At 36.3% G+C, this 14297-nt stretch overlaps 1 protein-coding gene across 6 annotated transcripts in view; it reads left to right on the forward strand.

The window, feature by feature from the left end:
- LOC105680016 (neural cell adhesion molecule 2-like) overlaps positions 1-14297 on the forward strand; it is a 252842-nt gene that overhangs the window by 31685 nt on the left and 206860 nt on the right. For 5 of the 6 annotated variants that reach the window (XR_001101931.2, XM_012380417.2, XM_012380414.2 and 2 more), the window contains one exon: positions 5716-6076. The exons of the other annotated variant lie outside the window; for it this stretch is intronic. Coding sequence is in view for 4 of the 5 variants with exons in the window: in XM_012380417.2 (XP_012235840.1) it covers positions 5968-6076 (109 nt within the window). In the remaining variant the exon portion in view is untranslated. The remainder of the gene's footprint in view (positions 1-5715; positions 6077-14297) is intronic. 6 annotated transcript variants of the gene reach the window in all.

The following is a 14297-nucleotide window of genomic DNA, read 5'->3' on the forward strand; positions in this document are numbered from 1 at the left end:
AACGACCTTTTTCGGGAGTGAATGGCGGGACTTTATATGCGACATAACGATCAATCGGACGTGATAATACCGAGAACAGTTACACACGGGACTTAAATTGGGTTCTTGTCATTCGTTGACTAGCAATTTTCTCGAAAAAGACGTGCGCTGCCAGTCACGAAAACAATTTGTGCCTTTGTGATCGGGAAGATGAAAGAATTCTCTATAAAAAGCCGGCACGTCACGTTAGGAATTATACCTGTTGGGAATACGAGGGTCTATAGAATGAAATCGCTGATTCTACCTTCTTTTGTCGCATCATTTTCAAATCTAATTTATTCTCCGATATATCAATCGAGAGACACCTTGATATTTAGTCCAATTTGTCCAAGTTTCGTTCAACTCAAATTAAAGGTGCGTCTTTTCAAACACTTTTTTTCTCTAGAAATTTATACATTACTTTATACATATTTTTACATATATAAATGCTTTTCGTGCAAAATTAGCAATGTTTTTTATTGGTTATTTTATAAAAAGGATTAAAATGACAAAATAGTCTTTTTACGCTGATGATCGGTCTTTGATTAAAAATGGAAAGGATTAAATTTGTTTAAGTTAAGTATAAATTTGTTCATTATATTGAATGATATATGAATGAAATGCAGCAAATGCGCTTTTGTTATTATTTATTGAAGCCGGGTTTGGAGACATATAAATGAAGATGGAAGCATTTACTCGTATTTAAGGTTTATCTCTATTAGTATGACGTTTCACAGAAAATGTGAAAGGATATAAACTGCAAAAAGTATGAATGGCATAGTGATGAAAAGTATATTGTAATTCTTTTTGTATATTTAAGTTAATACCTATTCTGACAGCAATGACATTTACAAGCGTATACCTCAACGTACAAAATCCCGCCGCTTCAGAGTAAAAGCCAAAGATTATTCATATGAAATGTAGAATATGCTTTTACTTCATGCTTTTACTTTAAAACGAATACGCTTTTACTTCTACCCTATGCTAAAAAATATTTGCGTCACTTATATTTATAGTTCGGGCTCGCTGATTTGCATTTGTAAATTTTGCGTTTTGTGTATCACAAACTTCTTGAAAGATAAATCATAATCTCTTCGTCGTTCAGTATTTGATTATCGAATTTACATTAAGTTGAGCGAAATCTCGTATCAAATAAAATATAATGAATAGGAGAGGTATTGATCTCTGGTTTGAAGTGGGACGGGGTATTCGCAATGACGGCGTCATGTACGAAGTACATATGACATACGCAGTAGAACGGAATTCTCGGTCATTGGTCATTCGGTCATTAAGCTCGTCCATTGTCAGGCCGAGGTACGTTTATGAAAGCGCAGAGATCATGGCAAGAGAAGATGGTTAGAGCTCGATTCTCGATCCCTTCGGGGCATGACCACCAAATAGTTCTATCGGATAGATGCGTCGATGCATTTACATGGAAATCTGATGGCTGGGTAGACGATTACATTCCTGGCATTATGCTGTTTCATCAGTGGATTCTAACCGCGATCTGTCCTAAGAATCCCCGGCATTTTGCATCGTCGCTCATCTAATCCGCGCCGTGATTTCAACGTGCAGCTTACAACATTAGTTATGAACGTCTCCTCGCCGCGAAAATTCCGCACGTGCATTATTCGCGATTTTTTCGGTATTAAAGCACGTCACCACGTTAGAGGCGACTAAAGGCGCTAAAGGCAAATGAGAGGCAAATTGCTATGTGTATTTTCGCGTACAAGAAGATGGAATATTAGTAAAAATATTGTGGATATAACTTAAATGAGATATATTACGTACTGAAATAAGTGTAAACTACAAGATGAAACATTTCATAACATAATAATGAAATGTTGCAAATTATGGTAGATATATGTTAGCATTTTCTACATTTTTGGTTGATTATTTTAGAATACTGAACTACACACAGAGAAACTTTTATCAACGTAAAATTTTGCACGTTGAAAATTTATCAAAAATTATTATGTACGGCAGTTGCCACGGGCGCATGTAGGAATTATAAAAATTTTTACTATGTATTTAACATAATGGCCATAGTATTTAAATTTCTCTATAATTTTTCTTATGGTTCATGGTTACTGCCGTATTATAGTGATTTTTGATATAAAATTTTCTCCGTGTAGTTTATAGAGAAATATCTTGAGTTTTTTATAGTGAGGAATTGTTATAATATTTTTGTTGCACTATATTTAAATTGATGACTCGCCGCAGGGTTACACGATCTCTGTTCTTAACAATCTACAGTTAACCTTAACCTATTTTCTTAAAAATTAACTTATACATGCTATCTTATAATCTATTTTTTTATTTTTATACTTATTTTATATTTTTACTATCCTATTCTAAATTTCTATTCTGCACGCTATCTTCGCACACACATACGCACATACATATTTTCTATTCCAATCTCTCTGTTGCCTCGCTTCTAACGCATCCCGATAACTCGACTTTTGTTTCCGTTTGTATTTTTTGCTTTATCACTTTTTTCACAATCTCTCTTCTCTCTTTCTTTCGCTCTCGCTCGTTTTCTTTCTCCTCCTTCCTTTTCTGATAGCGTTTTTGTTATTATTAGTATTTTTAGCACTGTTTTTAAAGTGCCTGGACGTAAATTAACTTTATGTCTCGCACATAGAAAGTAAAGAAAATATTTTTTTATCAGTTTTGAGAAATACATATTTTTTGGTCTTGGCAAATTATTGTATGTTAGCTTGCATTTTTTTTTTTAATACGATGGTTATATTTATAATATATTTGAATTGTATACATTTATACATGTACATATTTCACTATCTTTTAACATATTTACTATAGCACAAATTTATTAATTTTTAATATTTTTATCCAATATTTATATTTACAATATATTTACATATTTAATGTTTATATTCAATACATTTTTCGCATCTTTTTCTCTAAAATCCATAACATTTTTATAATGTCTCTTATCTCTGTCTTTATTTTCATTGCATTAGATTATAGAGTTACATTACATTATCAAATTTTCTGTAGAATATAGATTGAATTACATACATATACGATATTGAAGCAGGATATAGGATATTATAGAAAATTATAGAAAAACAAAATAGGATTTTATCATACCACCTTCTCCCCCGCTGTTGGGAATTGCTGACATTCGGATATTATGGAATTAGTGCACAAATTTTTGGTTAGCGGTTTAACTCCCGAATGAGACTGTTCGAGCATTTCTTTTACGCGGACTATCGTACGATGTGGAATAATGAATCGTAATTTACTGAGTCCCTCGCGATATCTACGCGCGGGACGTGATTGAACCGTTAATTAGTCTCGAATTAAACAGCCCGATGCGACGCGCTTGCGATTTCACAATTTTACAATGCAATTTCTCGGACGATGCATACCCTTCGATATGCGCTTCGCTCGTTCGTTTATTCGTCGTGAAAATTGATGCCATTTTTTGCTTCGTTAGATACTCTGGCGAACGGCGAAGGGAAGGCGACGGGAGAAATTAATTATTTATTTCTCCAAGTCTCGCCCGCGGAAAGTAATTAAAGGCGCAATTATCTGTTAGCGTCGAGCGACATCGAATTAAGCCGCTCGATTTGAAATATTTGGAATGTTTTTCTGCTAATTGTATCGAGTAGCTTTAAGTAGTTGTTTGTGATCACAGTGGCATGTTATTTCTGTAGGAGCGTTTTATTATATATTGATAAAATTATATTTACTTATTATAGAATTAAATATAAATTTGAAAAATCGCAATAATTTCGAAATTTCAGTAAATTACAGTGCAAAATGTGTTTTTCGATAATTTACTTTAATTGATAGAAAATTCACTGTGTTCTTTAATTGTTTATACCGTTGACTTTTATAAAAAAAATGCACATTCTAATGCATTGAGATGCTTTTTTATAGCACCGAAACCGGATGAACACGAGAGAAAAGTTTTCGTTCAAATTAAATCTTTTCGAGAGTAAAATCTTCATTCAAATTAAATCGTTACGAGACTTTTGTTGTTTCTCGAGAACCGCATTACTTCCTCATTTAAGAAGAAACACAGAAACGGTGAAAGACATATACGTATTATACTGCAGCGCTTTGATGCTTTTTTTAAAGCGCGACGTGTCGACCGAGAAGCGTTCTCCGAAGTTAATAGAATCGTAGAACGCGATATATCAGGATATAAATGTGCGAGCCGTGTGATATAACGAGGGGGGTGTGTAACAGCAGCGGCGGCGTCGGCAGCGGCGATGGCAAGTATCCGGAAATAAACTTGTTGCGCGACCGATCGGTAAATAAAATAATAACTGGGGCACGTAACTCGATTAAACGACAATCGCGATATTAAACGCCGGTGCTCTGTGTCATTTTGCCGTGTCAGAGGCGACGAGCCGCCATGCGCGCGCGCGTCAAAAACTCCGACAAGAAACACACTGTGTTGTCACCGCGGCAGATACATGCGCGCGTTGGGACAATATTTTTTTTCCCTCCTACCGATTTTTTTCGGTCGAATTATCCGCGGCGGAAGCAATTGCATCGCCGGATGAAATATTTCCGCGCCTTGCTGTCTCTCCTGCCCTCCGGCTCCTGCGGTCGAACGGTGCTAAAAAAACATTTCGCGAGGGACGAAAAGAGAACAGCGTCTGCTTTCTCTGCGGATGTGCAGGCATTTTTGTGAAAAAAAAAGAGAGGGGGTGAAAACAGCAGCGTGATTACGCCGTCGTCAGCTATCGGGAGAGTTTGAGCGGCAGTGGCGACGGTCAGTGGAGCTGCATTGCATGTCGTCGCTGCAAGTGAGAAAGGAAAATCAGCAGAATAGAATTCGAGAGGGAGAGCGTTCGCGCGAAATGGGCAGCGCGAGCTCGCGCTCTACGTTTGCAAGGGTCGCAATTTTCCGAAATCACGATATCGCGTGCGTTACGTTGTTCGCGAGCAAATTCCGGACCGGAGAAATAAACGATGTTTCACAGCTGATAAACTCGAGCGTCCAGTCTAGTGTTAACTGCTTGTTAATTCAATAATTGTTTCTGAAACAGGAATTATATGACCTGTTTGTGTTTTGTTAAGTGAGGAAAAGCCGGATTTATCTTGCACGAAGTTGCTCATTTACTCCGACGCGCGAAAAAGATCTTAAGTTAAAATTATTTTTTTTTAAATTAGAAAATTTTGTTTGATCCAGGATCAAAGTAATCCGCCCTGGGTGAATCTAACCCCTGATTGCAGCAAGCTTAAAGTTCGATCGCACTGACGGTCTGGTTTATCTAAATCCTCGGTTAGCGAGCGAGATTCAGTGTCTTCCTTTGATTCACAGCTCTCTGTTTAATGTAGATAGAGAAATAACTCGATTAGTTTATTGACACTCTTAAACGCATTTCAAATATCAAGGTGTACCTTTTATCTGTCAATTCCACGTGATAAACATCGCATAATAATTTTTATTTACCATTTTTATTTACCCCAAAACTGTCGAAACCCAATATCTTTCCACGCAATTTACTTTCGATCGTATCACTTCCACTTGAAATGGAAGTTTGATTTGTTAAGGATACCCCCATTCCGATTCCACATTCTTTCCGCAAAAAGGGTGCGCGGAATACGATTCCCGGAAATGAGAAATAAAGAAAAAAGAAAATTGGCGTCTAGGAAAGCGCGGCCCTCGTGATTTATCATGATGATTCAATGTGTCGACGGTTGTGTTCGAAGGTTTGACGAGGAAAAACCCGTGGGCGAATGAGGGAGGAGTTCGCGGAGGGCAAGTTCGAAGATGAGAGTTTGAGTCGAGCGGGAAGTGCTTTCAAGAGTGCCTGGGCCTTGGTTCGCGCGTTCCGTTAACGACGAGAGAGCAGAAGACGAGTGCTGTAAAAAGGAGGCGGCGAGCGGGGCGAGTGTGTCGCTGACACGAGTTGACGCGCGTGACGTGACGTGACGTGACGTGACATCGTCGAGGCGTCGAGGATGCCTCGAGATGAGATGGCCGCTCCCCTCGGATCCCTCGCGTCGCTCCTCGTGCTTCTACTCTGCGCTTCCAGCAATTGCCATGCCAGGATAACCAATCAGGAAATCGGTGAGTGCTAGTTTTAATAATTTTCATAATGATTGAGCGCGCGTTACGCAGATAAAACGGTGGAAATTTACCGGTTGTTGGAAAAAGGTTCAATCCCAGTAATTACTTTTCTGTTACGTAAAAAGGTAAGGTGCATATAATTACTGAAACAACTTGAAATAGAACGTTATTAAATATAAAAAAAATAATTGTGCACACGCGATATCTCGCGTCAAACGGCGGCAAAAATGAGAAAATTTCACACATGTTTAGCATTCATAACCAGTTTCTAGAGAACGAAGCGTTAACCAAACAACGGGATCATTTTATATTAGATTATTACATGCATCATTGCATACTAAATATGTGAAAATACGAGAATAACTAACAACATCAAAAGCAAATGAACCCAATTGTAATGTCGGTAGCTTAAAAAGCTTGCTAATCAATACTGAAACATTTTACTGTATCGCGAAATGAATCCACACTAATTGCAACATACTGTTCGAATAACGTAATTATTATCGTTTTCGACATCCAGAAATATTCGGAATATTTTTATATTTTTATCGAACATTCTTAAGCTTGGGAGGAACAGAATACTTACGACTTTCCACAAATATCATTGGCATGATCGGGGTAGAGTTCATACGAGCGGTATCCTCGGGAGAACGCAATTTTTGATAAAAAGAGAGAGAGAGAAAAAGAGAGCTGTGGTTCGAAAAACTGATGAAAATCGCGAGCGCACGCTCACGGAATACACTTTTCCCTGAAATGTATCGATAATATAAATATGACTGGTTACATCACATCGACGCTACCCAACGTGATATTGAATTTGCGGCATGGCTGTGCGCGTTTCTGAAGAGTTAAATAACAGAGAGACGATCGTCTGTGTTTTGCATGTTTTTTATTAGTTGCGTGGCATTTTTTTTCGTAGATCCGTAAAGTGTGGCATCATTTATCAAACAAAATCTCTGTCGCGTTTGATTAATGACTGTTATACGATGATAATTTTTTTTACGTAACGTTAGGGCGTTTGTGAAAATTTTGATGTATGGCGATATTCGCGCATTCTTCGAAATACACGATTGCATGAAATTGCATCGGTGCCATTAGATATCGGTACCATTGGATATCGTGTCAGATTGAATTTCAAAAATACGAATCACTGTATACCACTAAAAGGATAAATATCGATTGCTTAATGCGTGATTACTTCAGCACAATCTCATTATGCATCGTGTGTTGAGTATCAGCCTTGTTAATAGATAGTGCTGATAGAGAATTATTACTCCGTTGGTTGCGTGCAGTTCGAAAACAGCATTACGGAGAAATCTAATCCGTGTATTGTTCTCGATACTTGGATCAGTACTCCCTTTACGATATTAAACTATTTCCGCAATTCAAATAGCAACGTTCGTTGACAAAATATTATCTTAACCGACGTCTACGTATCCTTTTCTATTTGATAATAAAGATGTAGAAAAACATATATTTTTCACTGAATCAAATATACCGAAATCATCTCACGCAATCAAGTAATTCATTTTAAATTCTACGTCGCGCGTATATTTTCCAAGCTTTGGAAAGCGTTATAAGCACGGAAAACTGTCTTTGTCTAAAAAAAGTTAATAGAATCGCATAACATTGCCGGCAACAAAAGGCTCTTTTCTGTATTATTTTTTTCTGCTTCTAATAGTTTTACGACGTACGACCGTGGAACTCGAAATAAAACGCGTATCTCGAGGCAAGAAAAGGAGGGATTTATATACGCACATATTTCTTAATAATTTCGACTTTCTTTACATTTGGATGAGTCCGAGGCACGCGTCCAGGCTCTTTGCGGGTTGGACATTATTCCAATTTTCGCGAAGCAGCGTCGCTTTGTGTACGCGCGGACAAAGCGACGTATACTTTTGTTGGTAACGTGGCAATTGAATCACCCGGTGACAAAAGCCACCGGGTATGCCGACCGCGTAATTTCGTCCCTCGGGCGTGAAAATGAGGGGTTTTTAACCTATTTTACACACCGTGGCCTCTAACGAGATCGCCATGTCGTCGTTATTTCGTGGGCCATCAAGGCCGGGCGCCGTGCTGCATGCGAAAAGAAAATGCGCGACTGTTCGGCGTTTCTTTCTCCTCCTCCTCCTCCTCCGACACCTTGATGAAATTATATTGTCACTTCTCGAGACTGGTCCGAGAAATTGAGAAATAACTCCGTGTTTCTTGTCAATAAATCACTTTATTTAAAAAAAAATGCCCCATTTCTGATGTAATTCTGAAAAATTATTCATAGCTATTACAACTTAAAATTAACATGAGCCGTGTGAATTCCACGCATTCCATACGGTCAGACATTTTAGAATTCGTAATAATAGTTCAACTTTATTTAAAAAAGTTTTATTGTTACAATATTCGTTTTTCATAAACTTGAAAATTTTACTATAATATAATGTTGGATTTTTACGTTACGAATAAATTGCTAAAGCGATACGAAGTAATTTGTTTTTATTTAATTTTAACACTATAATTTTGAACGCTTATTATAGCAATTGCAAATTCCTTTACAAATTGATTCTGTTCTAACAGTGCAGTTGATTTAAATTACCGCAAGTCAATTCAGGCAACCTCGTATTTAAAGCTTAACGTCAGCAGAAGACTTGGACGCAGTCAGATTCGTTTCGCGTTTAAATATTTACCGTCCGATCGGGAGTTCTCTATCAGAGAACCGTAGTGGTCCTCGCAACAACAACAAAAACAGCAACAACGGGAAAATAACTCAGGCGAGATCGAAGTACAGTCGAGTAGCTTTACTCGCACTTGACCGCACGGCTAAATGACGTCGAGTGTGTTTTATTTAATGTTGAACGTGAAACGGAAGTAATTACGACTCGTCGAAGCGTAAAGGAAGAAAACGTGGATTTGTGAGACCGAGGGGATTGCGAGGCACCGACGACTAATTAAACGAGTGGGCCACGTGGCACACCGAACATTTCGATAATTGTAGATTAATTAAAATTGCGAAGAACCGCGGCACGAACGTCGCTGGCAAATCTGGCTCGACCCTATCGCGAAAATCTCGACACTGCGGCAGAATCGAGTTTGCGGGGTCAATGAAACGAAAAACGTGGGAAGCCTTAATGGCATTCCGCGATTTCGCGGGTGAGCGAACAATTGTTGATTGCTGGCTTTCGAAGCTTACCTTATCTTGATGTGATTACGGTCTTGTTTTTCGAGAAGATAGATGCTTAAGGGGCGAAAAGAAACCATGTAAATCGTTTTAGTATACGATAGGGAGCAATTTTTTTCACATCTACAACACATTATCTATATCAAATTACACATTTCATTATTCACTTATTTATATTTTATAAATTCACGATCGATAACGTTTAATATAAGTTAAAATTGATGTAGTTTGTTTTTATAGCTTATCTTAATTTTTAAATATTGGTTAATTAAAAATATTTTAAATATTGGTTAATTAAAAACTTATAAAATTTCCGCATTCTAATATCGCACAAGAGTGTGGAAAGGAGAATCGTACGCCATCACACTGTGATCTGTAGCTCTCGACGCGACTGGAATGATTTATTCATACGTTTCTAAAACTGCAAGAAGTCTTTCCGCATTTCATCAAAGTTTCCTCTCTTGGCACGCACGCGTATTACTTCACGCTCGGAGCGTTCCGGCTCGCAAATTACTTGAATGCCGAATGTCGGCGGCAAAGCGGAATCGTTTTCGATGGTAATCTTTTAATTGTGAGAAAAGGGTTTGGGAATGCGTTTAAAGAGATGTCGACAGAAAAAGGTGCTTAGTCGGTGAAATTTTGAAATCATCAACGTAGTTCCCGGAAATGAAACTATACGATATCAATTTAAACATTTCAAATCGGCCGATTTTGAAATGCTTTGGAGTATTAATTGCGTTTAATTATTGTTGTTACGTGATACAGCTTGTTGATCTATGGATTTTATATATATAGGTTCAATTTTACTAAAATATTTTTATATATATTTTTAAAATTTACAATCTTAACAAATATGGGTTTAGATCAGTTTTTAACATTTTAAGAAATTCTTGAATGAAATTCTCTGAATGAAATTTTAATTGTCCGTAAATTTTTAAATTGCCATGAAATTTTATACTAAAATTTTAAAATATTTCCATTTTTTGATGGTCGTACAATATCGATTTGTTGCACAAATTGAAAATGTTTCTGCGGTGGTTGAGATTTTATATATGTTCACGTTTAAAAATTTTATAAAAGTTTTGAACACGCTTTCTAGAGTTTTAAATGCTGATATTTACAATTCACAATTTTTAAAAAAACTTTTTTCAGAAAAGAAATTTTAAAAAGTGGCATTTATGTAATTTCGGTAAAGACATTGTCACGGCATTTGCCAATCTGATTTTTTGTCACGAAGTATAGCGATCTCACAGCCTGAAAGTTGAATTTGTCGACATTCAGTGCTTGTGCAGTTTTTCCGCATTTTCCTCGTGAAGCGCGCGTCAAGATGCATTAGATGTCGCTACGTCGGATTCTTCGCGAAAGTTTTCGAGCGAGGCGTTCCCGTGGGGAATGCGAGGACACGTCAAGCAAATGAGATACGTCGTTCCCGCGTTTTTCTTTTTAAATTGAGGCAGCCGAGTTAATTTGTATACCGGCATCACGGCACTTTTAATACATATTTCATGAACCGGAAGAAAGCAGCCCGGTAGTATGAGCGGATTATTTTGAATAGGATTTAAACACAGAGGACTTTCGATAGCGGATCCAATAGGTGAAAGATGAAACGTAGAGAGATTTTCAGAAATTCAAAGCCCTGATGTTCCCAAAGTTGTAAAAGTGGCGAACTTTGACGTGAACGAACATTTTCGAGATTCAAACACTCAGAATTCCAAATTTGCAGTACTACAAATATCCACGGATCGGAAAACTTAGAGTTTTAAAATGAAAAATTGCGTGGGATAAGAGAAACAAATGTAACTGAATTTGCATATTTATAAAATTCTGCTTTCTTTAAATTTGTAACAAATTTGATAAGATTTTAAAAGTTTATTTAAAAGCTTGAAAAAATTTTAAGTGGAAAATTCAAATAATATCAAAATGTCAGAAATTTGTGTTATTTAAAAATCGTTACGGCGTTTTTAATTTACAACATTCTTAGTGTTACGATATTCTTAAAGAGGTATCTAAAGTTCTAGAATTCTGCAACGCTTTATATATTATCGTGCCTTCGTGTCGTTGCCAAATAGTCATACGAGGTGAATTATGCTAGCAATGTACACGGAGAATTTACAGACATAAAATGAAATCTCGTCGGCGCGGCAGATTTAATTAATTCTTAGATTAGTAGGTCAGCTTGCGGAAGTAAAATACGTGTCGCGTTTCATGCGGCAAAAACTCGTTTGAATGCGACTTCACTTATTTGGCAACCGCGCATTTTGGCATTATGCACTGCATAACGTTTCATTAGTGCGGCGAATTCTTTTTCTTGCGTAACGAAGAATAAGCAGCTTAACATAAATTATTGTCGTATTAAAAACTCTATAAATGTACAGAAAATGTGTACACATAAATTTATTAATCAATAATTGAAACATTTCATTATTTAGAATGCAACGTGCGTTTTAAACTTTTTCCGTATAAAAGTATAGTAAAGAGGAAATGGTCGGAACTGTCTCTCTTCGATTTTTATGAGCTTCTAGATATATTACAGAATAAATAGAAGACATGTTGTTTTATATGTGCTTGTTTACAGATTTAGTGGGCGAAACGGTGCTTCGGAGCTTTCCGAGATTTTATAAATAAAAATTTCACGATATCAAAACTGTTTCATGTACGATTACACGAAACTTTTAATATTTTTAATATTATTTTAATGCTCAAAATTTTGTTTGAAGCATCTTTTCGTATATCATATGATTTTGGTGATATTTGATCAGAATTTCAAATTAAAATATAGAAAAAAATATGTCTTTTATTTCGTACTATTTTATAATGTGCAAAGCTCATCAAGAATTGAAGAACAGTCGAGATCGTTTTTGGTTGTAAGAAAATATTATTTTAGTAGCAAAATATTTGATACGCACGTAGAGTCGACGATTGCGTTTATATGCAGATATCAGTCTTTCGCAAGCGACTTGACCTGCACGACGTAGCATAAGTAAAGTCATGCTACTACACGGTTCGTTGGCTCGCGCGATGAGACCGTTGGGAACGATGAAAAGTCGTGAGAAAATCGAAGTACACGGGGTGCCAACACGTCAGTGAGAGAGGAGAAGAAAAGAGAGAGAGAGGAGAAAACGAGGATAGAGAAGCATCGGTGCGGCGCGGCTAACGTTTGTTTACGCGCGAAAGCTTTCGCGACAGAACGAGCTTTTTGCCGTTCGTTATGTGCAGTGAGTGTAAGTGCCGGTATGGCGTTAAATTTCAAGGAGAAAGGAATTAGTGATCTTCTTTTCCAGGCATGTGTTATTGCGGTCTATATAACTTCTATTTTTAGATGTATTTTGTCGTAACTCAATTGGTGTGAACTAGGTTTTCGATGATTTTGTAGCTGTCCTAGATCTCTAGCGAGAACTATTTTTTATCTATGGATTTTTTAACTTATTTGGATTTTTCTGAGCAAACATTTAAAAATAAATTATTACTGCATCTCATATTAAATAATTTTATAACTAATTATCAAATTTACTAGCTTGCTCAAAATCAAATGAAATGTCCAATGTTGAAAATATTTGAAGTTTATTGTTAATTCCCGAAAAATTTTTAATCGTTTGTAGCGTATAACTTGAAAAAAATATTGATCTCTCGATATTAATGAAAGAAAAAGTTTTCTTTTTTCTTCTTTATCTTTCCTTGATCTCATGGAATTTTATATAAAATATGTAACCGCACTTTTTGGGTAGTTAAACAAATTAGACGAAAGTAAAGCAACTGCGAAGATGTCGATGAGAAATATGTAAAACTTTGGAAAGTGCTCATCAGGTTTGCAAAAAAAGTGATATCGATAAAAGAAAGTGATACGGAACAAGTTGCGGGACGAACTTGTGGCGTAAACGAGGTTACAGCGCCATGCATCTCTAGTTCCAATGCAGCGTTTAAGGGGTTAATGTCACAAGTTGTATGTCACAAAAGTTAAACGACCGGTTACAGTTTATATGAGACGTGATTTTATAACTTATAAACCGCGTACTTATTTCTCTTGATTACCTGTCAACCGGATAACTAATGGTCGTTTCCGATCTGACGCTTCGATTGCAAATCACGATTTTTATATGTTTGAAATTCGAAAATTTGAGTAAAACAGCGATTGAGATTTTTCGTAATTATTTGCAAAACACAACTATTTTTTAAAAATGTCAACTTTTAAACTCACTTAAAGTTGATGATATTTTAACGAGTATTTTAATAATCAAAAAGTTTCTAAATTCTCACGTCTAATTCTATGAAAATCAAAGAGGATAAAAACGTAATCTGTCAGAGAAATATCCGCTTAATTATCTTTGTATGCTGATAAAAAAATTAGTATGGTCTTATTTGTTATTGTTGTTGGAATAATGGATGTAGTGAGACATTTTAAGCTCAGGAGCGACATGCCATAGTAATCCCAAAGTACACGCATAAATTACTTTGATCGCATTATACAGTTTATTAATAGTGTCGCGTGGCGACTAATTATGGTATTTTGATCTTCGTAATATCTCGTGATAAATCTCGTTCAACTATAAATTCTGCAATTTGTCCAATTGATGTATCCATGAGTAATCATTGAACAGGTTAATGAGTTTCCCATGCTGTGATTGTCAAACGAAATGAAATGATAATAATGCAACTTTATATACAGTGCCTGTATACGTCGTCTATGCATTTCCATATCACTCTTACATAGAAAGTTGCATTTAAAGATTTTTTATTTCTCTATAATAAACAGAAAAGAGAGAGAGAAAAATGAAAACATGTAAAGAGTTATTTTTAATCTCTCACGAAATAACGAAAACATTAGCGAACAAGCGAAGCGGTGAAAATTTGCAATATACACACAACTGCAAAGATCTAAATAATTCAGACATGACAGTTTCTATTTAAAAATGATCAAGAGCGTTTCGGTATTTTTAGTTTTGAAAACGTTACTGAAATCTTTGAAATGTCGGCTTGTATTTCGAGTTTTCAGCAGAAAAAGTGTCGGTTAGATGGTTCGCACGAGCGTGCGGCAGAAATTTTAGTACCATA

The sequence above is a fragment of the Linepithema humile genome, chromosome 2 (genome assembly GCF_040581485.1).
Source record: "Linepithema humile isolate Giens D197 chromosome 2, Lhum_UNIL_v1.0, whole genome shotgun sequence".
NCBI classification, from domain to species: Eukaryota; Metazoa; Arthropoda; class Insecta; order Hymenoptera; family Formicidae; genus Linepithema; species Linepithema humile.